Genomic DNA, 23,582 nt, shown 5'->3' with positions numbered 1-23,582 from the left:
GTAGACCAAAGACCTCAACATAAATTCAGTCACACTGAATTTGATAGAAGAGAAAGTAGGAAATAGTCTGGAACCCATGGGCACAGGAGATCACTTCCTAAATATAACACCAGTAGCACAGACACTGAGAGAAACAATTAATAAATGGGACCTCCTGAAACTGAGAAGCTTTTGTAGCGCAAAGGACATGGTCAATAAGACAAAAAGACAGCCTACAGAATGAGAAAAGACTTCACCAACTCCACATCTGACAGGCTGATCTCCAAAGTATATAAAGAACTCAAGAAACTAGACATCAAAATACTGAACAGTCCAACTAAAAAATGGGCTATAGAGGGCTGGGAGATGGCTCAGTGGTTAAGAGCACTGGCTGCTCTTCCAGAGGTCCTGAGTTCCATTCCCAGCAACCACATGGTGGCTCCCAACCATCTGCAATGAGAACTGGCGCCCTCTTCTGGCATGCAGGCAGAACACTGCATACAAAATAAATCTTTAAAAAAAATGGGCTATAGAACTAAACAATTCTCAAAAGAAGAATCTCAAATGACTGAAAGACATTTAAGGAACGATCAACATCCTTAGTCATCAGAGAAATGCAAATCAAAATGACTCTGAGATACCACCTTACACCTGTCAGAATGGCTATGATCAAAAACACTAATGACTGTCTATGTTGGAGAGGATGTGGAGCAAGGGGAACACTCCTCCACTGTTGGTGGGAATGTAAACTTGTACAACCACTGTGGAAATCAATATGGCCGTTTCCCAGAAAATTAGGAATCGAACTACCTCAAGACCCAGCCATACCACTCTTGGGCATATACCAAAGAATGCTGATACATACCATAAAGATACAAAGCTATGTTCATAGCAGCAATTCATAATAGCCAGAACCTGGAAACAACCTAGATGCCTGTCAACTGAAGAATGGATAAAGAAAATATGGTACATGTAAACAATGGAGTACTACTCAGCAGAGAAAAACAATGGCATCATGAAATTTGCAGGCAAATGGATGGAACTAGAAAATATCATCCTGAGTGAGGTAACCCAGACTCAGAAAGACAAGCATTGTATGTACTCATTCATAAGTGGATACTAGATGTAAAGCAAAGAACAATCAGACTGCAACCCACAGATCCAGAGAGGCTACCTAACAGGGGGGACCCTAGGATGACTGTGGTTTATAATAAGTTTTGGGTTTACCCAATCACTGGGCAAGCTTTAATGAAACATTTCACTACTGGGATAAGAATTTGTAGTGTATCAAGCTGATGAAAGAAAACGCTGGCCGTACTTTCAGGAGGGAGGCTAAAGTCTTTTCAGATTATGGATTAGCCTATAGAAAATGTCTGCCATAAATCAAACAGTGAAGGGGAAGATGAATAGGAATCTCATTTCCACAACTTAAGTAAAACAGTTTTCTGAACAGATGAAGATAGGTTTCTTCTGTATCCCAGAATCTAATCAATATTTATATATATATAATTCAGCTATTATTTGGCTTAAAAGGGCTTATTGGGAAATGTTATTATTTATACTATTTTGTACAGAGAAAATATTTTACTGTTTAAAAACCCTGAAGTTTTAAATTATAACCTGTTTTTATGTGCAGACTGAGTATTATTTCTCCTGGAGTTGTACATAAAATGTTTTTACATTTAAAAAAAGGACAAAAAATTACATTGCTACTGCATGACTGTAATTTTGCTACTGTTATGAAATGCAATGTAAATATCTGACATTCAGGATATCTGGTATGTGACCCCCGTGGGGGTTGCGGCCCATAAATTGAGAATCGCTGCCCTAGACTTTTAGGACAAACTGGGGATGTGCCTTGGAGTCTGTAAGGAATTTCACAACTATAGACAGTATAGGAAACAGGTTTGGTGACTTTTGTTTGTTTGTTTGTTTGTTTTTCAAGACAGGGTTTCTCTGTGAAACAGTCCTGGAATTCACTCTGTAGTGAAGGCTGGCCTTGAACTCAGAGCTCTTTCTTTCTGCCTCTACCTCTGCCTCCCCGAGTGCTGGGATTAAAGGCATGTGCTGCCACTGTCTGGTGGATTTGGTGACTTTTTTTTTTTTAATGCCGAATGCTTTTTCTTTTTTTTTTTCTTTTTCTTTTTTTTTTTTTTTTTTTTTTTTTTTTTTGGGTTTTTCGAGACAGGGTTTTCTGCGTAGCTTTGCGCCTTTCCTGGAACTCACTTGGTAGCCCAGGCTGGCCTCAACTCACAGAGATCCACCTGGCTCTGCTCCGAGTGCTGATTAAAGGCGTGCGTTTTTCTTTTTTATTTTAATGCCGAAGGATTGGTGACTTTTAAAAAGTTACTTTAATATAGGTTTAAGCACAGGGTTTAAGCCGGGTGGTGGTGGCACACGCCTTTAATCCCGGATCTCTATGAATTCAAGGCCAGCATGGTCTACGAGCAAGTTCCAGGACAGCCAGGGCTATGCAGAGAAACCCTGTCTTGAAAAACAAAAGAAGGAATGAATCTCAGATGAAAGACACATCCAGCGTAGATATGAGCTTCCGGGGGAGAGTGGAGGAAAATAAGAGGCCCTCAGTGTAGGGGGAGCAATTGTCTTAGCATTAGCCACAGGGCTGTTTTGTTGACTCTCAGTTACATCTCCAGAGGCTGCTGAGAAATCACTCTCTCAGTCCCGGGTAAGGGGAACGGATTCTTTAAGATTTGTCTGTTTGCTTGTTTTTTAAATCTATTTTATGTTCTCTGTGTGAGAGAGCGCCTACATATATGTCTGGGCGCCACATGTGTGCCCGGTGTCTGAGGAAGCCAAAAGACGGTGCCAGATCCCCTGGAGCTGGAGTGACGAAGCCGTGATCTGCTGGGTGTGGTCACAAGAAACTGAAGCCCCATCCTCTGGAAAACCAGCCACTGCTCTCGACTGCCAGGCCATCTCTCCGGCCCTGCGTTAGCAGTCTGAACTAAAAGAACATCATGCAGGGGGCGACTTGGCTGGTGCAGAGCTGCCGCCCAGTCTGATGACTGAGTTCAAGTCACATCCATAACGGGAGGAAGGAAAGAACCGACTCCCACAGTCTGACCCGTGCCCATGCCATGTGGCATACACACGCATGTGCACATATACAAAATAAGTAGATAAGTGTAATTTCATTTTATTTACTTAGAGTGTGTGTGTGCACACATATGCCATGATATGGCAGTCAGAAAACCACTTTCATTAGTCAGTTCTCGCCTTTCTTTACCTCAGGGATTGAACTCAGATTTTTGTTGTTGTGGTTGTTTGTTTTGTTTTGTTTGAGACAGGGTTTCTCCATGTAGTTTGGGTGCTTGTCATGGATTTCTCTCTGTAGACCAGGATGAACTCACAGAGATCTGCCTGGCTCTGCCTCCGAGTGCTGGGATTAAAGGCGTGGGCCACCACCACCAGCCGAACTCAGGTTTTTAGACTTAATGACAAACCCTTTACCCACTGAGCCATCTGGATGACTGCTAATTAAAAAAAAAATTAAGAGGTCTGGAGAGGTGGCTCCGTGTTTAGAACACTGGCTGCTCCTGCATTCTGACTTTGATTCCCAGCACCACACGATGGCTCGCAGCTGTCTATAATTCCAGTGCCTAGGGACCTGATGCCCTCTTCTGACCTCGAGAGACACCAGGCATGTGAACACAGACATAACTGCAGGCAAAACACCCATACACAAAAAACGAGAATAGATAAATCTATTTTTTAAGTTCAAAGTCTCTCCCAAGATTGGAGGCGGTCCCTTAGCTGTGGGCCCTGTAAAGTCAAAATGAAAGTTCCAGCACTCTGATCTACAAAGACAGAGTAAACACCCCCGTTCCAAAAATGAAGGCATAGAAAGATTGAAGAAAAAAAAAAAGGTTGACCCAAAGCAAAACCAAGCCAACAGGGCGAACCTTAGCTCCTGTATCTGCAGTGGCAGCATGGGGCACATGATTCCACGTGGGCATTGGTGCAGCACACACAGCCTCAGTCCAGGCCTGTTCCTCTCCATGCCACTGTCGTTACCAAATGTTGTACATTCTTGGTGTCTTCAACCTCCTCAGGTTTCCAGCACAACTTAAACTTCACGTCATGCATTGTTCACTCAAGGTCTTCCTTGAGACACGTTGCCTAGTCTTCCAGGCGTTTCTCTCCCACCTTAGTGCAAGCCTCCGTGACCCGATAACTCCTGCGTTCTGCAGGCCTCTGAAACCAAGTTCTGCTACCCTGAGAGGGAGCTGGACCCCTGTTCCACAGCTGCAGAGGCCTCTGACCTACAGGACTAAACCTGGGAAAACATTTCCCAAAACAGCTTTTTCTGGAAAGCAGTGCCCCAGGAGTCCAGAACAGAGCATGGATCCTTGGACCTGGAGTTACAGAGAGTTGTGAGCGGCTGTGTGGATGGTGGGAACTGAGCCCAGGTCCTCTGCAAGAAAGAAAATGCTCTGAATGGCTGAGCCATCTCTCCAGCCCCAGGAAAACTTTCAGGAGAGGGGTTGCCTGGGGAAGGCTGCCAGGAGGACCAGGGAGATGGGCAGTTCTTGACTTCTGACCAGACCTCCTCTGCCTGCAGATCCAGAAGATCATCAAGGAGCCAGTCCCAGCGGGGCTGTTGGGCTCTTCCAAGGCCAGAACCCCTCTTGCTGACTCCAGACCCTGACTTGAGATGGGAGCATCCTTTTTTCCCTCCTCTCTGAATCCCAAGAGTCCACCTGGAGGCCTGCCCTGTGTTGGGGGAGGGGTGCCTGTGGTGGGGAGGGGTGCCTGTGGTGGGGGAGGGGTGCCTGTGGGGGGGAGGGGTGCTGTGCCTCCTGCTTAAAGAACTGGTCCTGGAAATGCTAATGAACTCTGAGTGCTGGAAGGGGTGTGGGCATGGGGTCGACTGAGGAGAGGTGGATGAGGGAGTCTGCTCAGGTTCCCCTCACGAGGTGGAAACCAAAGGGCAAAGAAGTGTCACAGACTGGGACCCAGACTCCGAATAAACGTTGATGTGGCTGTGGACCAAACCATTATTGGGTTTGTGGGGTGTCACAGGGGCTACTGGGGTGTGCAGGTGGGAGAAGAGGATGAGATGAGGTGAGGAGAAGGGGGGTGCCTCTTCCCAGCCCCAAGCTGGGACTAGACACAGGCCACATCTGCACAGCAGGCCGCAGGTGCGTCTTGAAGTAGGAGTTTCTGACCGTCCCCATCTCAGGTGGTACTCAGCCCACTCTGCTGGCTCGCCTCCACAACTCCTGCGTTCTGCAGGCCTGTGAGACCAAGTTCTGCCACCCTGAGAGGGAGCTGGGCCCCTGTTACCACAGCTGCAGAGGCCTCTGACTGCCCACACGACTAAACCTGGGGAAACATTCCCCTAAACAATGGAAAGAGCACCCGTTCACCTTCACAGCATCATGCAGGCTTGCACCAGGTGCCAGAGAAGAGCCTGGAAGACCAGGCAGTGTGTGGCAGGGACAGATTTCCTCCATGGAGCCCCTGAATGGACAACCCATGAAGCTATGAAGGAGAACCCTAGGTTGTAGTGGAGACACCAGGGTGTTGGAGATGTCCCTGAAGAGACAGATGTGCTGTTTTCTCAGAGGAAAGTCTCTCAGATGAGTTTGCCTTTTATACCCTGGCTCCACTCTCAGCGGGTGAAATAAGGGTTACAGGAACACCAGCACTCTGACACTGGGCTGTCCTGATAACTGAGATGGTTCCTAAGTGATTAACAGGGGGGTAGCATATACAGCATGGACACACTAGACGAAGAACTTGTCTTCGAACAATGAGGAGTGGATGCATAAGATTTTGTCAGACTACTCAGAATGGCACGCAGATTAAAATGAGGGGTTTTCTGTGTGATATCTGAAGACCAAGAGTGACTCAACTAAACTAGAAACAGAGACCTCAGATTACATGGGGAGGGAGGGAGGAAATCTCTGGATTTCCTGGCACCTCTCAGACTCCACAGTCTGTCCCATGAACTAATTCTTCACAACCTCTAGCGAGAGGTAGCTTCGTCAGTGTGTCTGTCCCTGTCTATCTGCCGATGACTTTGTAGGACGATCAGTCCACTGACTGCAGGGTAGATACTTGATCCTGCTCATCCTTTTTCTGTTCTTCTGGAGAACCCTGATATAGGAAAGACACCCAGCTGGGATCACAGGTCACTGGTTAAGCCCCTTAGGACTGAGTCGGTAGGGTGTAGATACTGCTGGCCTTGAAAACCGAGGACCACTGTGGATGCCATGGACATGTGACACCCACAGAGAGGGTGTTCTCACGGAAGCAGCAGCTCTGCCCCACCCCGTATCCTGTGCCTTGGGGTCCTCAGTGTCCCTCCTTTGCCGGCATTTTCTCATTTTCCTCGCCCCAGCTCCTCAGGGACAATCTTGCTGGCGGCCGCATCCTCAGACTCTACACATATGTGTTCAGCACTTTTTTTGTTGTTGTCGTTGTTGAATAACTGAATTAACCACCGTCCCCACCTCTCCACACGTTGGGGGATCAAGACAGGTGAGGGGAGACTGCTGAATGCCTGCCTGTCAGCCATGCCTGTGTGCATGCAGGTCTTCACCCAGCTGAGCGATTCAGAGACACTGGCGCCCCCTCGTGGAGCATCCCAAGCCACACACTAGTGCGCTCGGGTCCTGCCTGGCTTGGCAGAGCAGGGATGCTGTGGGCTCCTCCTGGGAGCCAGGATGAAAGTCAGCGGCTGAGGCTGGGCTGGCAAGAGTATGCTGCCTAGCCCAGCAGTGGCTCCCCTGGCCAGCTCTGAGTCTGAGCTGGATTCCAGCTCTCCAGACATCTGGACTTCACACCCTGCAGCTCCTCAGGGAGGAATCCCAGGCCTCCCTTTGGGGGCCCCGGGAGCTGGAGGACAGGAACAGCAGCCCCACCCACCCAGGCCATCCCCAAGCCCAAGAATGCGTGTCTAGGACAAAGAGACACATGTCTGTACACTCAGAAAGGCAGGGCTTGCCCTGACAGGGCAGAAAGAGTAGATGTATCGTGAGGGACATTCAGACCCTCAGAGATGAGAGGGACACATGACAGCGCAGGCCTGCAATCCCAGCACTGTCTTAAAGAAATAAAAATAAATAAAAACCAAGTCCAAATTCTCCCCAACTCACGATGGGCCTCACCTCCCTCTACACACTCAGGAGCTCCAGTCACACTGGCCTCCCTAGTTCCCCAGAGTCCCACCTCAGGGCCGTGGCTGTGCCGATCCTGGTCCTGGAACCCACGCCTCCTAGAGCCTGATTCTGCTCAGCATCCCAGACCTTCCCTGATCGCTCCATGCCCAGTAGCCACTCAGTCAACAGCACACTTTATTTATATCCCACTTGTTCCAATCAGAAGTTGGGACTTCATCTTGCTGCCAACGCTCTCTGAGGGGTCCATGTTACACACACACCACACACACACAACACACACACACACACACCTGCTTGAGCTCTGAGAGGTGGGGATCTTGCAGACTCTGTTTCAGCGTACTAACAGCAAGTCCTGGGCCTGGCCCAAAGTGGTGCTCAGTGGAATTGGGGGACTATTGAGAGAGCAGACACCAGTGTGTGTGTGGGGGGGGGCGGGGCGGGGGAGGAGCAGCCTGTGCCGGGAAGGGAGAAAGGAAAATTCATGGGCAGGGAGTGCAAGGGGTCCTCAAAGCAGACAGAGGTGGCGGCCCTGGGTCTGGGAGCAGAGCTCTGGGCTGTGGTACACCGAGGTAGCCTGGGATTGATTTATTTTACAGGGTTACGGGTTCTGGGATGGACCCCGGGGCCTCTTGCATGTCAGGCAAGCGCTCCACCAACTGAGCTATATATATCCTCAGGTCTGTCAAGGGGAGAGAGTTTGAGGTGGGTTTGGACTGGGTCGTGAACAGGTTTCAAAGGGTTCCCAGCCCTCCCGGATCCCCTGAGGATCCCAGGCACAAGGTGCCTCCAGCTATCCACCCAGCCCCAGCCTAGAGCCGCAGGCTCTGTGCTTTCCCCGTGGGCATTCTGGGGAGCGGACAGAGGCTTGGAGAACCTTGGAGCCTGCATTGGGGTTGACTGTCTCTGGTCTCCGGGGCCTGGGGCATGAGAAATGAAACCAGATGCCTCCCGGGAAATACCGGCAGCCAGCGTCGGACAGAACCGGTCAGGAGCCACCCAGGGACACGCGGGAGTGAGCAGAATGTCATCAAAGAGGTCGAGGGTTGAGGTGTCCAGGGCAGCTAGGCTCAGGCTGGGGCCGTCGTGGGGCACTTCATGGGGGCCTCAGCACAGGCCACTCCCAAGAAGGGGGATGGGGGTGGGGGAGGCGGCCTTCGGGGCCGTGGTCTCTGGGGAGGGGCTTTTTGAGACAGGATGGTGAGGGCCAGGTGCTGGGTGGCGGCTTCAATCTTGGCAAACTGCCTGGAAAGAGAGAGAGAAAAAGAGAGAGAATTTCAGCTTTGCCTGCAAAAGACCTCTCTTGGAATTGTTCCAAACCCCACCCACCCCCACCCCGCTCATTTCCTGGACCCTGCGTTCATTTTCTTCAGTCTGGCAAGTCAGTATGTCTTCCAGGGAAGCTCTGATTGCAGCAGGGTTGTGCACCGCACATCTTGACAGCGAGATTTATTGCAACCCTATTCCAATACATAAAAGCGAACCGTCTCGGGGAAGAGCGCCCTTCCAATCAATAATCCGAAGGGAGCCGCGGGCCAGCGTGCGCGCCGCCGCCCGTGTGCATCCCACACTTCGTGTGCATCCCACACTTCGGCCGCTCCCTTGCGTCTCTTGCCAGAAGCTGATTTCTCCTGGCGCCTCGCTCCCACCCCTTCAGCAGTCACACGGATGTGTTTCATGAACGACGGGCTGAACTGTGTCCCCCAAATTCTTTTCTTTCTAAAAATTAAATTTTGGTTATTATTTGAAATAGCTCCTTTTTTTTGCGTTTATTTATTTTGTGTTTCTCCACCTCCTTCCTGCCCCTCTCTCCACACCACACATGAAGGTCAGAGGACAGCTTTATGTGGATTTCTGTTTTTTTTTATTTTTTTTTTTTTTGTTTTGTTTTTTGTTTGTTTGTTTGTTAGCTTGCAAGACAGGGTCTCTCTGTGCGGCCTTGGCTGGCTTGGATCTCGCTTTGTAGATCAGGCTGACCTCGAACTCACAGAGATCCGCCTGCCTCTGTCTCCTGAGTGCTGGGATTAAAGGCGTGCGCCACCACCGCCCGGATTTCTGGTTTTTGTTTTTAAGATTTTATTTATTTATTATGAACACAGAAGAGGGCGCCAGATCTCATTACAGATGGTTGTGAGCCACCATGTGGTTGCTGGGAATTGAACTCAGGACCTCTGGAAGAACAGTCGATGCTCTTAACCTCTGAGCCACCTCTCCAGCCCAGGATTTCTGGTTTTTAAAAAGGTTTTTTCTTAATCTATCTGGTTGCCTGTAGAGGCCAGAGGCTTGTGTGCTGAGAACTGAACTCCGGCCCTCTGGAAGAGCAGCGGGGCGTTTTTAACAACTGAGCCGTCTCTTCAGCCCTGCTCCTGATATGTGTCTCAGAAAGTCGGGCTTGGCGGCAAGGGCCCTTGCAAGCTGAGCCCCCTAGCGGGCCCACGGCGGTTGATCTGTGTACATTTGTATTTCCGTGGGAGTGAGTGTGGGTCGAGCCGGGGAGAGGAGAAAAGGAGCAGGAGAGGAGACAGGAAGGAAGAGAGATGCGGAGGTGATAGAACCCCTGTGATGCGGAGGGTGCGGGCGGGAACAAGGCGGATGGGATCCCCACACACAGCGGGTCTGAAAATGCGGTGGGCGGGGCTGGAGAGGTGGCTCAGTGGTTAGCAGCACAGGCCGCTCCGGTAGAGGAGGACCTGGGTTCCATTCCCAGCACAACCATTACATGGAGGTTTACAGGCGTCTGTAACTCCAGTGCCAAGGGAGCTGGTGCCCTCTTCTGTGCCCCCCCCAGGGCACTACATGGTGTGTGGTGCACAGATGCAGAAGCAGGCAAAACACTCACATAAAATAATAAAATAGCCGGGCGGTGGTGGCGCACGCCTTTAATCCCAGCACTTGGGAGGCAGAGGCAGGCGGATCTCTGTGAGTTCGAGGCCAGCCTGGTCTATGCAGCGAGATCCAGGAAAGGCGCAAGGCTACACAGAAAAACCCTGTCTCAAAAAACCAAAAATAAATAAATAAATAAATAAAATAAATAAATAAATAAATAAAAATAATAAAAAAAAGTTTAAAAAATTAAGAGAAGCCCACAAGGAAACCAGTTACTTTGTATACTAATTTTAAAAACGGAAACTTTCAAAGAGAGGGGAAAAGCCACTCCTGAGATAAAGAGTCTACACACAGGGCTGGCTGGCTGCGTCACACTTCCTGACTGCGGGGCGCCGCTGCGGACTCAGGCAAATCCCGCCAGGCTAGCTCTAGTTCCCTTACCATCCGCTCATAGCAGGTGTGTGAACCCACACACCTGTGGTCCCAGCACCGGGGAGATGGAGGCCGGAGGATCAAGCATCCAATGTCATCCTCGACCACATATTGAATTTGGAGGCAGCCTGGGCTATATGCGATCCCACGTCAACAAAGTAAAAATTCCAGAGACAGAAAGGAGAGGGAGAGAGGGAGGGAGGGAGAGACACAGAGAGAGAATATTAAATAATAATCCAGAACCAGCCGGGCGCGGTACTGCACATACGTAATCTCAATTCTCCTGGAGGCTGGAGCAGGAGGACTGGTGGGTGTGTGAGATCAATCTGGCTCACATAATGAGAACCCGGGCATAGAAATTCTCTATCTCAAAATAACGGCAACAACAGCAGCGCGCGCGCGCGCGCGCGCACACACACACACACACACACACACACACACAAATTCGAGGAATAATTCCTCCTCCAGGGTTGGGAACGTAGCTCAATTAGCAGAGTGCTTGCCTAGCATGCACAAATCCCTGGGTCAAGCATGGCAGCGGTGGCACTCGCCTTTAATCCCAGCACTCGGGAGGCAGAGCCAGGCGGATCTCTGTGAGTTCGAGGCCAGGCTGGGCTACAGAGTGAGTTCCAGGAAAAGGCGCAAAGCTACACAGAGAAACCCTGTCTCGAAAAACAAAAAAACCCAAAACAATCCCTGGGTCTGATCCCCAGCACTGAGTAGACTGGGTGTGGTGGTGCATACCTGAATCCCAGCACTTGGTCAGTGGAGGCAGGAGGATCAGAAGTGCATTCATTGTGAATGAGTGCTCACTCATGAGTTAAGAGTCAAGTGCTCAGTAGAGCATGTGGTCCATTTAAGTGTCATGAGATTGTAACTTATCACTACTGTAGTGGGTAGCCATTCCAGCTTGGTTCTGGAAGTTCCAACCCCCATTGAGACTCTGGCAAACTGTCACGCCTATGAGGTGGGGCGAGGGGAGGCGCCGGGGGACCCAAGAGCTGGATGGGCCAGCGCTCTCTCTGTGCGCTCTCTCGGTCCCGGGACGCTGACCGGTGCAGATTGACTGTGCAGAGCTCCGGAGAACACCGCTGGACTGCATTACACCTTCCCCAGACCCTGCGACCTACCCATTACTTAATTTGTGAGTTACGCCATTAAATAAATATCCTTTTAACTACGTGGAGTGGCCAAAATAATTTCTCCAATACACTACCATCACCTTCATTATAGCCACCATTATTATCACCACCGTAACCACCATTGTCACCAACATCACCATCACCATCATCCTGATTATCATCACCATCACCATAGTCACCAAAATCACCACCATCATCACCATCACTATCACTGTCACCATCATCATCATCTTCCCGTCTTTACATCACCACCCTCAATATCACCACCATCCGGCTACCCTCAATATCACCACCATCCCGGCTACCCTCAGTCCCAGCGCCTGAGCACGCCCTTCCCTCACCTTCCCCAAGGCTTTGCTCAAGCCCACTCTCTTGGTGAGGTTCCCTTGGCCTCCTCCTTTAAAACAATCACACTCCCTCCCATTCCTTTCCTCCCTCCGTAACACTTGCCACCTTCTAACATAATGTTTAAAGTCCAGGTAAACACGGACATAACATAAACGTCACTGTTTCATTTGCTCGGAGACAGGGTCTTGTGCGAAGCCCAGGCTGGACTAAAATCCTTGTGCAGCAGATGACCTGGAATCCCTGATCCTCTGCCTCACTGAGCTGCGAGGTTGAATCGGGAGGAGGCTGAGGGTCAGGAATTCAGGTCATCCTTTGCTGTGTAACGGAGTCTGAGGCCAGCCCAGGACACACGAGACCCTTTGCCACCCTCCCCCCAAAGTGATCAGTTAATTCTCTGGTGTTGAGGCGTGTGGGATAGTCAAAATCTTTTTACTTCGGAACTCTGGGTCCTCCTGCCTCCACCTCCTGGGTGCCGTGACTACCACGCCCAGTTTTACCCTGGGATGAGGCCGGAACCTGAACTTCGTTCTGCTAAGCAAGGTTGGCACGGAATGGTTTTAGCTTTGTATCATTGCAACTTGAAGTCTAATACTGGAATACGTTATTAGCAAACATGGTTATGTTAAACATCATTCCAACCCACACATCTCACTTTATGTTATTTTGCTAATTGGCTATTTATAGTTTCTATACTATGGAAATGACACCATCCAAAAAGTAAATCTGGTTTTTCTTTCTTTTTTTTTAAATTTGAGTACAAAATAAAGCAACAAAGACAACTTGAAACATCAACGAGGTGTTTTGGTCCAGGAACTGCTAAGGAATAAACAGGACTATGGTGGCTCAAGACAACGGGTTTGCCGGGTGTGTGCTGGTACACACCTTCGCACTCACCTTTAATCCCAGCACGCGGGAGGCAGAGACAGGCGCATCTCTGTGAGTTCAAGGCCAGCTTGGTCTACAGAGTGAGTTCCAGGACAGCCAGGGCTACACAGAGAAATCCTGTCTAAAAAAAAAGTGATGGGGTGAGCGGTGCTGAGAGATGGCTCAGAGGTTAAGAGCCCTGGCTGCCTGTCCTGAGTTCAATTCCCAGCAACCACATGGTGGCTCACAACCATCTGTAATGAGATCTGGTGCCCTCTTCTGACCTGCAGGTCTACATGTAGGCAGAACACTGTATACATAATAAATAAACCTTTGTTTTTAAAGTTGATTTTTTCCTGTTTTTTTCTTTCCTCCCCCTCCTTCTCTGTTTCTTCTTCTTTCTTATTGTTGTTCAAGGCATTTTTCAAAGGAGATTAGGCCATTTGGCATTTTGAAGCAAATAAAAAAAAGTGAAAATATTTGATAGATGGGTACTGTACAAGCTGACTGTGAACACCTTTATTCCCAGCACTTTAATCCCAAGCGGGGAGGGACAGAGGCAGGAGGATCTCTGGGAGTTCAAGGCCAGCCTGGCCTGCAGAGAGAGTTCCAGGACAGCCAGGGCTATACAAAGAAACTCTGTCTCAAAAACAACAACAACAAAAGCCCCCAAAAAACAAACAAACAAAATAAAAAAGAAAGAAAGAAAAAAGAAGAATCATTTAGAACTGAATCCTTCTATACAACAAAGAACTATTTTGTTGTTTTTGTCTGAGACAAGGTCTTACCATGTAGCCCTGGAACTAACTCACTGTGTAGACCAGGCTGGGCTCGAACTCAGAGCTCTTTCTGCCTCTGCCGCCTCCCGAGTGCTGAGATTAAAGGCAAACAACACCAGGCCCAGCCCAAGAACTATTTCTTGATTGGACTGTGACATGCAATGAGAAATGGGTTGTATACAACAACAGGCAACGGCCAGCCCGGCAGCTGGACAGAGGAGAAACCCAAAGCTAACTTGGGGCAAAAAAGATCATACATAGGTCACTGTTCAGTGACCTGCAGCCAGTCTGATCCCCTAAGCTTTTTGGATCCCAGCAGCATCGTAACATCTGCGACATGTGCTCAGCAAATCCATGAGATGCACCCAGGACTTTGATCTCTGTAGCTGGCATTGGCCAGCAGAAAAGGCCCGGTTCTTTCCCATGACAGTACCTGACCGATCATCAGACATCCAGGTTTCAAAGTGGAACAAATTGGGCTGTGAGGTTTTGTCCTGTCAGCCATACTCACCTGACCTCTGGACAACTGGTTGCCACTTTTCAAGCATCTTCATATGTGGTTTTTTTTTTTAAAGATTTCTTTTTAATTAGATGTATGGTGTGTGTGTGTGTGTGTGTGTGTGTGTGTGTGCGTGCGCGCTGTGCGTGCGCGCATGTGAGTGTAGTTGCCCATGGAGGCCAGAAGAGGGCTTCAGACCTCCAACATAGGTGGTGGGAATTGAACTTGCGTCCTGTGGAGGAGCAGTACTCCCTCTTAACCCTTGAGCCGTCTCTCTTGCCCCTCCAAGCTTGGATTTTTACACTACAGGAATAATAATAATAAATAACCCTTATTTCTCTTTGGTAAAAATGTGTTGATTGTTATGGTTCCTATTTTGAATAAAAAAGATGTGTTTATTTTTACACACACACACACAACACACAGCATACCTAATTAAAAATAATTTTTTTGTTGTTGTTGTTTTTCAAGACAGGGTTTCTCTGTGTAGCTTTGCGCCTTTCCTGGAGCTCACTCTGTAGTCCAGGCTGGCCTCGAACTCACAGAGATCCGCCTGCCTCTGCCTGCCGAGTGCTGGGATTAAAGGTGTGCGCCACCACTGCCCGGCTTAAAAATAAATCTTAAAAAACCCTATATGGCACTATTTCTCAACCTTCCTAACACTGTAACCCTTTAATATAGTTCCTCATGCTGTGGTGACCCCCAATCACACATTTATTCTTGTTGCTACTTCATAACTGTAATTTTACTGCTGTTATAAATCATAATGTAAATATAGGATATGTAGGATCTCTGATATTCGACCCCTGGGAAAGGGTCATTCAGCTCCCAAGGGGGGTCGAGACCCACAGGTTGAGAACCACTGATATATGGAGCTGCTTGAAAAAGTGTCAGTCATGCCAAAGGTCAGGTGACTATGGCAGATGAGGGGAAACCTCACAGCCCAATTCATTCCACTTTTGAAAACTGGCTGTTTGGTGAACCTACTTATAATGATTTAAAATACATAGTTCAAAACTGGAGTTCTTGTCCGACCAACCTAATAATACACACACACCTCTCTTGTATATTATTATAGGACCAGCTTTAATAATTCCCAGGGGCTCAGAAGAGAAACTATGAACGGCGAGAATTATTTTTGGGAAAAGAATCTAAGTACACCAAGCTCTTTCTCCATCTACTTTATTCCTCTGGCATAACATCCTTTATACACAGCTTAAGTTCTGTTCTCATGTCTAGCTCCTTTCTTGCCTGATTTCTCTCTCTATTTATCTACTGTCCCCTCTAAGTTCTATCTTAATTCTCTTGTCTTAATTCTGCCTCATTTAGGTCCTTCTCATCCTGTTCTTACCCAGCTAGTACTTCCCCTCTGGCTCTTCCTCATCTTCCATCTTGTCCTCAAGTTCTCCAGTCTTCCTCTCTTCCTCCTTATACCTCTTAGTCCTCCCAAATCTCTGAGGTGTTCAGTTATAAACCCAAGCAATAATGATCCTCTGCCAAAGCAAGGTCACCAGGCTTGAATTCTACAGGGTCATAAAGGCAGGTGAGAATTTTCCTCAGGCAGTGACTGTCAGGCTTTCTTTTACAACCTGAAGATGGAGTGGTTAAAGGAGGAGGTCAGCTGAGAGCTAATGATCTTTAGCATATCAAGAAGGGGATCTATATGCTCAGTCTACATTCCTAGAAGTGGTTAGGCAAGAAGTTAGGGGTCTATTAGTAAGGCTGTAAGAAAGGAGGGTCTCACCGTAAATTGCACAGGAAATAAAGCTATCTGCCTGACCTAGGAGACAGTGTTGTTTTGTTTGGCCTTGGATGCTTAAGTCTGTTCTTAGAGAATACAGTGGTATCTCTGATAAGATACTTTCATCCCTCCGGGGATGGTCCTGATGCTGCTAATGACAGAAATTACAGGGAGGCTTGAACTGGGGTTCTGGATGAGCATAGCTGTCAGTGTCAAATGTTATCAAAATACTCCATTAGTAGTGGGGAAACGGTGCCCAATAAATGATGGAAAAGCTACAATAGCACACAAAAAACTCATACCAGGAAAAGGCTGATAATCAAAAGCCAAATATCACCAAGGCTCCTTGAGCCTCAGCTTGACCTCTGGAAGGCCCTTGGCTTCTTCCAGGTATTAGCTTTGTCATCGTCAGCTGAAATCCTACTTTATATGTTTTTGTGGCTTGTAGCACACCTCCTCATCAGCCTTCAGCCCCCCACTTGGGGGCCCACAGAGGCTCCTTAGTGAGACTTTACTCAGGGTCAGAGAATCTGGCTTTGCTTTACCCAGCAGGGCTGCATAAGGAGATGATTTGGCCACAGGCATGTTAACCAGATGTTTGGAAGGGTCTACACTTGGCTATGAGGTGTGCTTTGATCTTGCAAGGGAGAAGGTCTTTTGCCTCTCTCTTTGGCATATTATAAAAAGCCCTGTTGAATAAAGCTCTGGGCATGACTGGATATTGATCCAAGACCCTCCCAAAGCTATGCTGTATCTCTCTCTCTCTCTCTCTCTCTCTTCTCTCTCTCTCTCTCTCTGTTTTTCGAGACAAGGTTTCTCTGTGTAGTTTTGGAACCTGTCCTGGATTTCGCTCTGTAGACCAGGCTGGCCTCGAACTCACAGAGATCCGCCTGTCTCTGCCTCCTGAGTGCTGGTCTTATCGTCTCTGTCTATCTTTCTATCTAATATTTTCTCATTCCTCTCTCCTCCACCCAAAAACTCTTCGAAAGGTGGGAGAAGGTTGGAGCTGGACTCCCACAAGACCTCACTGTGCAGCCCAGGATGGCCTTGAACTTCATATATAGACCAGGCTGGCATACAACTAGCAGCAATCCTCCTGCCTCAGCCTCTGGAGTGTTGGAGTTATAGGCACGTGCCACCACACCGGATCAGTGTTCACTGTCTTGTACAACCAATACTTGTAATTAGCTCCAGGACTTTCGTCCTCTCCAAAGGGGACCTCTTACCTGTTACCACTGCCTCTCTGCTGGTGTGTGCCTGGCATCTTTGTGGGGCTTCTGTCTTCATGGGATCAGGCTGGACAGCTGAGATCCACTTTCTCTTAAATCTTCTTTTCAAGGTACACCCACACGGTGGTGCCATATCCTCTCATTTGTTTATTTATTCACTTATTTATTTAATTCATTTTTGAGGCAGAATCGTATTACCTAACCTGGCTGGCCTCTTTTGTTTTTTTCCCCCCGAGACAGGATTTCTCTGTGTAGCTTTGGTGCCTTTCCTGGCTCTTGCTCTGTAGCCCAGGTTGGCCTCGAATCCACAGAGATCCGCCTAACTCTGCCTCCTGAGTGATGGGATTAAAGGCGTGTGCCACGGCTGCCTGCCTGGCCCTGGCTGGCCTCTTACATGCTACAGTAAACTGGCTGCAAACTCAGCAATTCCCCTGCCTCGGCCTCAGGAGTGTTAGGATTACAGTCTTGTCACACAAAGCCTGGCTCGTATATTTATTGATTCCGGCCATTTCTTACCTTCTGCCTCCCCACGGGGACTTCCTTGGCCTTGCTCTGTGATGGGTGTTGACTCCAGCGCACAGAAAGTGCACGGTAAATGCACGCTAAATGGTGCTGAATTCAGCCTAGGGGCCTCCTGGCGTCCACCCGGTGCTTCCCCCCCCCACCCCGCACCCCTCCTCACCTGCAGATCTGGTTGTGTAGAAACCTCCGGTGGTTGGGCCTGCGCTTGGGGGGCCTGGTACGCCTGGGCTGCAGGGCCCGAAGCATGTGGGCCGAAGCCCCGCTCACAAAGGCGCACAGCTCTCGGGGCCCTGGCTCGGAGACCCCAGGAGCCGCAGGGAACCCAGGGTGCATGGCTGATTGCTCTGGAGTTACAATGCAGATCAGAAATCGCCCCTCAAATCAGAGATGGGACAGGAGTATGTGGTCTCAAGGTCTGGCATTGCAGAATGAGAAGCCACCCTGTGCCACTGCGATGACTGCAGGTGAGGGGCTGTTATAGGGACGCCAGGCAGGGTGGGGAGGGGACTCTCTACGCATCTCCTACATGCCCAATTAACACATAGTTGGGCCTGGGATATAAAACAGGGGCGCGTGGGTGCGGAGGCAGAGAAAACGCTCCCGGAGATGGCCAATTAAGGGGACAAAAGCCTCTTTAGCAAGGCCAAGGCAAGCGCAGAGTCAACCGGAGCGATTAATGTCGAGGGCTTTTAGAAGGAGACTTGGGGAGGGGGTGGCTGGTGGTTGGAAGAAGGGTCCGGTCTCTGAGAAGGGTGTCAGCGCCTCCAGGTGTGAGTCAAGAGCTCCACATCAGCCCATCAGCCCCAGGTTCACCCCACTCCAGGGCCTACTTCTTTGTTGGGGGTGGGGGAGGCAGAATCATTAAGGAGAAACTGATGCCTCGGGTCTCTGGGCTGCAAGAGGAGCCGCCTTCTCAGGGGCTCTGGCTGCTGAATCCTGAGAATGATGCTGTGGGTGAGCAGGGGACCAGGTTAGAGTTCCGAGAAGTGGGGAGAAGAAAACACTGCTGGGGTCCCCCCCCCGGGGGGGTTTAAAGATTTATTTTTATGCGTGTATGTCTGTTGTGAGGGTGTGTGCGAGCGAGTGCATTTTCGGGTAGAGGGTATTGGGTCCCTTGGAGATGGAGTCACAGGCAGGTGTGAGCTGCCTGACGGAGGTGCTGGGGACCTGGGGTTGGCTCCTGGAGTTGAGAGACAGAATCAGCCACTTGTGGCAGGTGTCTGTATTGGGGACAGCCAGGGCCTCCATCTCTCTGGTGCCTCTAGTTATTTTAGAAGTCTTCCTAAGCTGAGCAGTGGTGGCACGCGCCTTGAATGCCAGCACTCGGGAGGCAGAGGCAGGCCTGGTCTCTGTGAGTTCGAGACCAGCCTGGTCTACAGAGCGAGTTCCAGGACAGCCAAGGCTACACGGAGAAACTCAAAAATAAATAAATGAATGAATAAATAAATAAAATTTAAAAATAAAAATAAAAACAAAGCCTTCCTGAATTCTGTCCCTCCACCTCTCCCACCTCTAAAACGTTCCCGAGTCTCACTAGCTTCTCGGCTATAAAGCTACCCCTTTCAACCTTACATCGTCCCGCAGCTCCATCCAACCACTCATTTCCCTGGGGTCTACCCTTCCCTCCTCTCCAGTGTCTCTGATTCTGTCTCCCATGGTGCTGATCTTTCTTGGCTCTTCTCAGGGTCTCTGGAGACTCCTTGTGTCTCTTAGGCTATTATCTATCTATCTATCTATTTAATTTGTTTTTTTTTTTTTTTCGAGAAAGGGTTTCTCTGTGTAGCTTTGGAGCCTGTCCTGGAACTCACTCTGTAGACCAGGCTGGCCTCGAACTCACAGAGATCCGCCTGGCTCTGCCTCCCGAGTGCTGGGATTAAAGGCGTGCAACACCATCACCCGGTTTATTTCATTTTTGAGACGGGATCTTAATGTGGTTCTTGGCTGGCCTTGAACTTAATATGTGTCAGGTCCCAACGAACCCCAGGACAAGTCTCACCCAGGACCTGTGGCTCTTCCCAGTACCTCTCACCCTGCCCCCTACCGTAAACCTGTCCCTCCCAGGGGCTGGCTTCGCTCCCCGTCCCCCAGCTCTGATCCCTATATAACTTTTGTCACTCTCTTGGTCCACACACTCTCTCTTGGTCCACACACTGTCCTCCCTCTGCCTCTCTGCGTCTCCCTCCTCTTCCTCACTCGCCCTCCTCACTCTCCTCCTCTCACAGCCCCAGTTCAGTCCGGACCCTTCCTCTGGCTAAGCTCTCTCTCTCATATCTATAACAAAACCTTCTCCTCAACCACACCCAGGAGTGGTCATGTCTTCATTTTCATGCACTAGGTAGCTGAGGATGGTCCTGAACCTTCTGGTCTTCCTGTCTCCACCTTCCCAGGGCTGGGATTATAAGAGTACACCGCCATACTCCATTCTCTGCACGCTCCTCACTGCTGGCTGTGGCTGCCTTTTCATCCTGATCAGGGTCAGTCCTCGTGTGTGTGTGTGTGTGTGTGTGTGTGTGCACATGTGCGTGTGTGTGCACACATGTGCGTGTTGTCTCTGTGTGTGCACGTGTGTGTGTTACCAGCTAGTGATGCGCATACAGGTATTTTCTCTGCTGATTTAAAGAATTAAAAGCCAGGATGGAAATGTTTACTCGATCTCTTGAGGCATCCCAGCAGAAACCATCATGATACAGGGGAGGGGAAATCAGGGTCTCCTCAGGGTGTTTTTAGTTTCATTAATAAAAGAATTAAGACTTAGATGGAAGCTTTAGGACAACTTATCAGCGTTTATAAAGGGAAACCCCAGGGTAGGCAAGTTGTACATCTGACAGTTGCCAGGAGGAGGATGGAGAAGATGATCATGGAGGTCAGCCACTGGACTGCAGGTTGCCACACAGCAGGAACAAGATCTTTAGAAAAAGACCAAGGAAGCCCAAAGCCAGAGAGCACACTCAAGCTCAGGCCAGAATCTGATGGAAAAAGAACAAAAATATAGTTAGTTACGCTTTTCTAAGATGCACAGACTGGCTGAACCTCACGGTGGCTCCTGGGACCGCAGCAGTGAGCGAGAATTCTGGGAAGGAAGGACATATTATCTTAAGGTGAACCTGCCTTCTTAGACCTTAAGGAAGGAGTCAATGGCTTGTCTCCGCCTCCAGATACAGTCCGTTCTTTGCAAATCTTCGTGGGTGGGGAAGGCTGGGATTCCTCAGTAAGGAGTTGCTGGATGTGTACTCTCAGGTCTCTGGAGAGTAGAATGAAAGGCTCAGACTCCAAGGGCCAGCCAGGGGTCACCGCTGCTGTAGCTAGGACGGCACTCTTGCTAGCCCGGTTCCAGAGGCTGACTTGGATTTCTAGTTCCTAGGAGCCAAGAGAAACATCCACCTGCTTTCCCATCCGGTCTGAGCACACACAGCGTGATGCTTGAGGATGTTCCACCAGGGGGCGCTAATGTTCATGCTGCTGTAGGGAGGTCCGGCTAAGGGCCCCTTTTCCTCCTGTCCCATTTTGTGTGAGAATCTCCCAGGGTGGGGACCAGCTTCATGGAGTGTTGGTTGAAGTCCTGTACATTCACTAGGCCCTCTTTTCGCTGTCCGAGGCCCTCATTGTAAGTATGGCAGCTGGGATGGGAGGGTATCCTGGCGGTCAGGAGCCAAGCAATACCACAAAGTCAACCATACAACAAACGTCATTCAAGAGATTTATTGGGAAGGAAGAACCCAGGAGGATGGTGAGAAACAGCAGCAAACTGAACAGGGTACAGACCTTTATATAGGGTTTCCTGGGGTGGGGATGTGGAGCTTGCCAGGGTGACTTGGGATTGGTGGATTTTTGTGGTCTGACTCTGAGGCAAGCTCAGGGATTGGTGGTGAGATTTCAAACCCTGGTCCTGGAGTCAAGTCAGGGCCAGGGTGTTTTTCCTTGGCCCTTTTCACCCTATGCTCACAATGGTGTAGGGGAGTGAATTTAGGGATTCCACACTCACTGAAGACTTCATGTGCAGAGCCCCAGGATGCAGTGGCCAGCAAGACAAGCGTGGTCTGTCCCTGTCTCTCAGGTCCTGAGAGGGAGGCGTCTATAAACAAGCAAATGAAAAAATGCCAGCTCAGGTGGAGCCCCTGGGCCCCTCCAAATCAGACAGTGACAAGAAAATGGTGTGTGTGTGTGTGTGTGTGTGTGTGTGTGTGTGTGTGCGCTGCTTCCGTGAGGATGCCCTCCATGAGGGTGTGACCGGCCCTCACTCTGCGATGCACAGGGCTGAGGTCTCACTGAGCATCCAGTACTCTTACAGAGTCACAAGGGAGAGTTAATTCCTTGTATCTATGGGACCCCTGGTCTTCACAGTCAGCAGGGCCTCTGACTTGTAGACCCAATCTTAAGGGGGCCTTGACTGATGACATATGATCCAAGACAGGGCAACTTACATTAAGGTTCCTCAGAGGGCTGGAGAAATGGCTCAGTGGTTACGAGCACTGGCTGCTCTTCTAGAGGTCCTGGTCCCAGCAACCACATGGTGGCTCACAACCCTCTACAATGGGATCTGAAGCCCTCTTCTGGCATAAAGGCGTAGATGCAGATAGAGCTTATATATATATTATATATATATAATAACATATATAATATATATTATATATAATAACATATATAATATATATTATATATATTATATATATATAAAATAACAAATCCTTAAAAGAAAAAAGAAGGTTCCCCAGAGAAACAGGATCAATAGGATCAAGTATGTAATCCTTCCGTTGATCTATCAATCATTCTAGAAAGACGTGAACAGATAGATATCTCAACATAGTTATCTTTCTCCAGGAAGAGATTTTAAAAGAAATAGTTCATGAGATCATGGAAAACCAGTGGTATTCGGATCCATTCCCTCACCCACCACATAATGTGTGGTCTTCCTTTCCAGCTTTAGTTACACACAATCACTCTTGTTCTTCAAATATCACACAGAAATTTCCAGAAATAAACCATTCATTTTAATCTGCATGCCATTCTGAGTAGTCTGACAAAATCTTATGCCATCCACTCCTCATCTCAAGTCAGGGTCTGGAGTCCAGCAAGAGGGGGTTCTGGCCTTGGAAGAGGCCCAGCAGCCCGCTGTCTGGGACTGGCTCCTTAATGATCTTCTGGATCTGCAGGCAGAGGAGGTCTGGGTCAGAAGTCAAGAACTGCCCATCTCCCTGGTCCTCCTAGCAGCCTTCCCCAGCCAACCACTCTCCTGGAAAGTTTTCCTGGGGGCTGGAGAGATGGCTCAGCCATTCAGAGCATTTTCTGTTCTTGCAGAGGACCTGGGCTCAGTTCCCACCATCCACACAGCCGCTCACAACTCTCTGTAACTCCAGGTCCAAGGATCCCATGCTCTGTTCTGGACTCCTAGGGCACTGCTCTTCCAGAAAGAGCTGTTTTGGGAAATGTTTTCCCAGGTTTAGTCATGTGGGCGGTCAGAGGCCTCTGCAGCTGTGGGAACAGGGGTCCAGCTCCCTCTCAGGGTCGCAGAACTTGGTTTCAGAGGCCTGCAGAATGCAGGAGTTATTGGGTCATGAGGGCTTGCACTAAGGTGGGAGAGAAACGCCTGGAAGACTAGGCAACGTGTCTCAAGGAAGACCTTGAGTGAACAATGCATGACGTGAAGTTTAAGTTGTGCTGGAAACCTGAGGAGGTTGAAGACACCAAGAATGTACAACATTTGGTAAAGACCGTGGCATGGAGAGGAACGAGCCTAGACTGAGGCCGTGTGTGCTACACCAATGCCCACGTGGAATCATGTGCTCCATGCTGCCACTGCAGATACAGGAGCTAAGGTTCGCCCTGTTGGACTTGGGTTTTGCTTTGGTCTAACCTTTTTTTTTTTTTTCTTCAATCTTTCCACGCCTTCATTTTTGGAACGGGGGTGTTTACTCTGTCTTTGTAGATCAGAATGCTGGAACTTTCATTTTGACTTTACAGGGGCCCACAGCTAAGGGACCGCCTCCAATCTTGGGAGAGACTTTGAACTTAAAAAATAGATTTATCTATTCTCGTTTTTTTGTGTATGGGTGTTTTGCCTGCAGTTATGTCTGTGTTC

The 23,582-nt window shown here is 49.1% G+C and overlaps 1 protein-coding gene across 1 annotated transcript; it reads right to left on the bottom strand.

Annotated features, from left to right (window-relative positions):
- Window positions 1-7,809: 7,809 nt before the first annotated feature.
- LOC119086690 (uncharacterized protein C19orf85-like) lies at window positions 7,810-17,839 on the bottom strand. The gene is given in 4 exon segments (XM_037199272.1): window positions 7,810-7,913; window positions 7,916-8,218; window positions 8,221-8,369; window positions 17,667-17,839. Coding segments are annotated over 4 exon segments (729 nt in total).
- Between the last annotated feature and the right edge of the window lie 5,743 nt (window positions 17,840-23,582).

Source organism: Peromyscus leucopus, chromosome 1, assembly GCF_004664715.2.
Source record: "Peromyscus leucopus breed LL Stock chromosome 1, UCI_PerLeu_2.1, whole genome shotgun sequence".
Classification (NCBI taxonomy): Eukaryota; Metazoa; Chordata; class Mammalia; order Rodentia; family Cricetidae; genus Peromyscus; species Peromyscus leucopus.
This window is presented reverse-complemented; position numbering and strand designations above follow the sequence as displayed.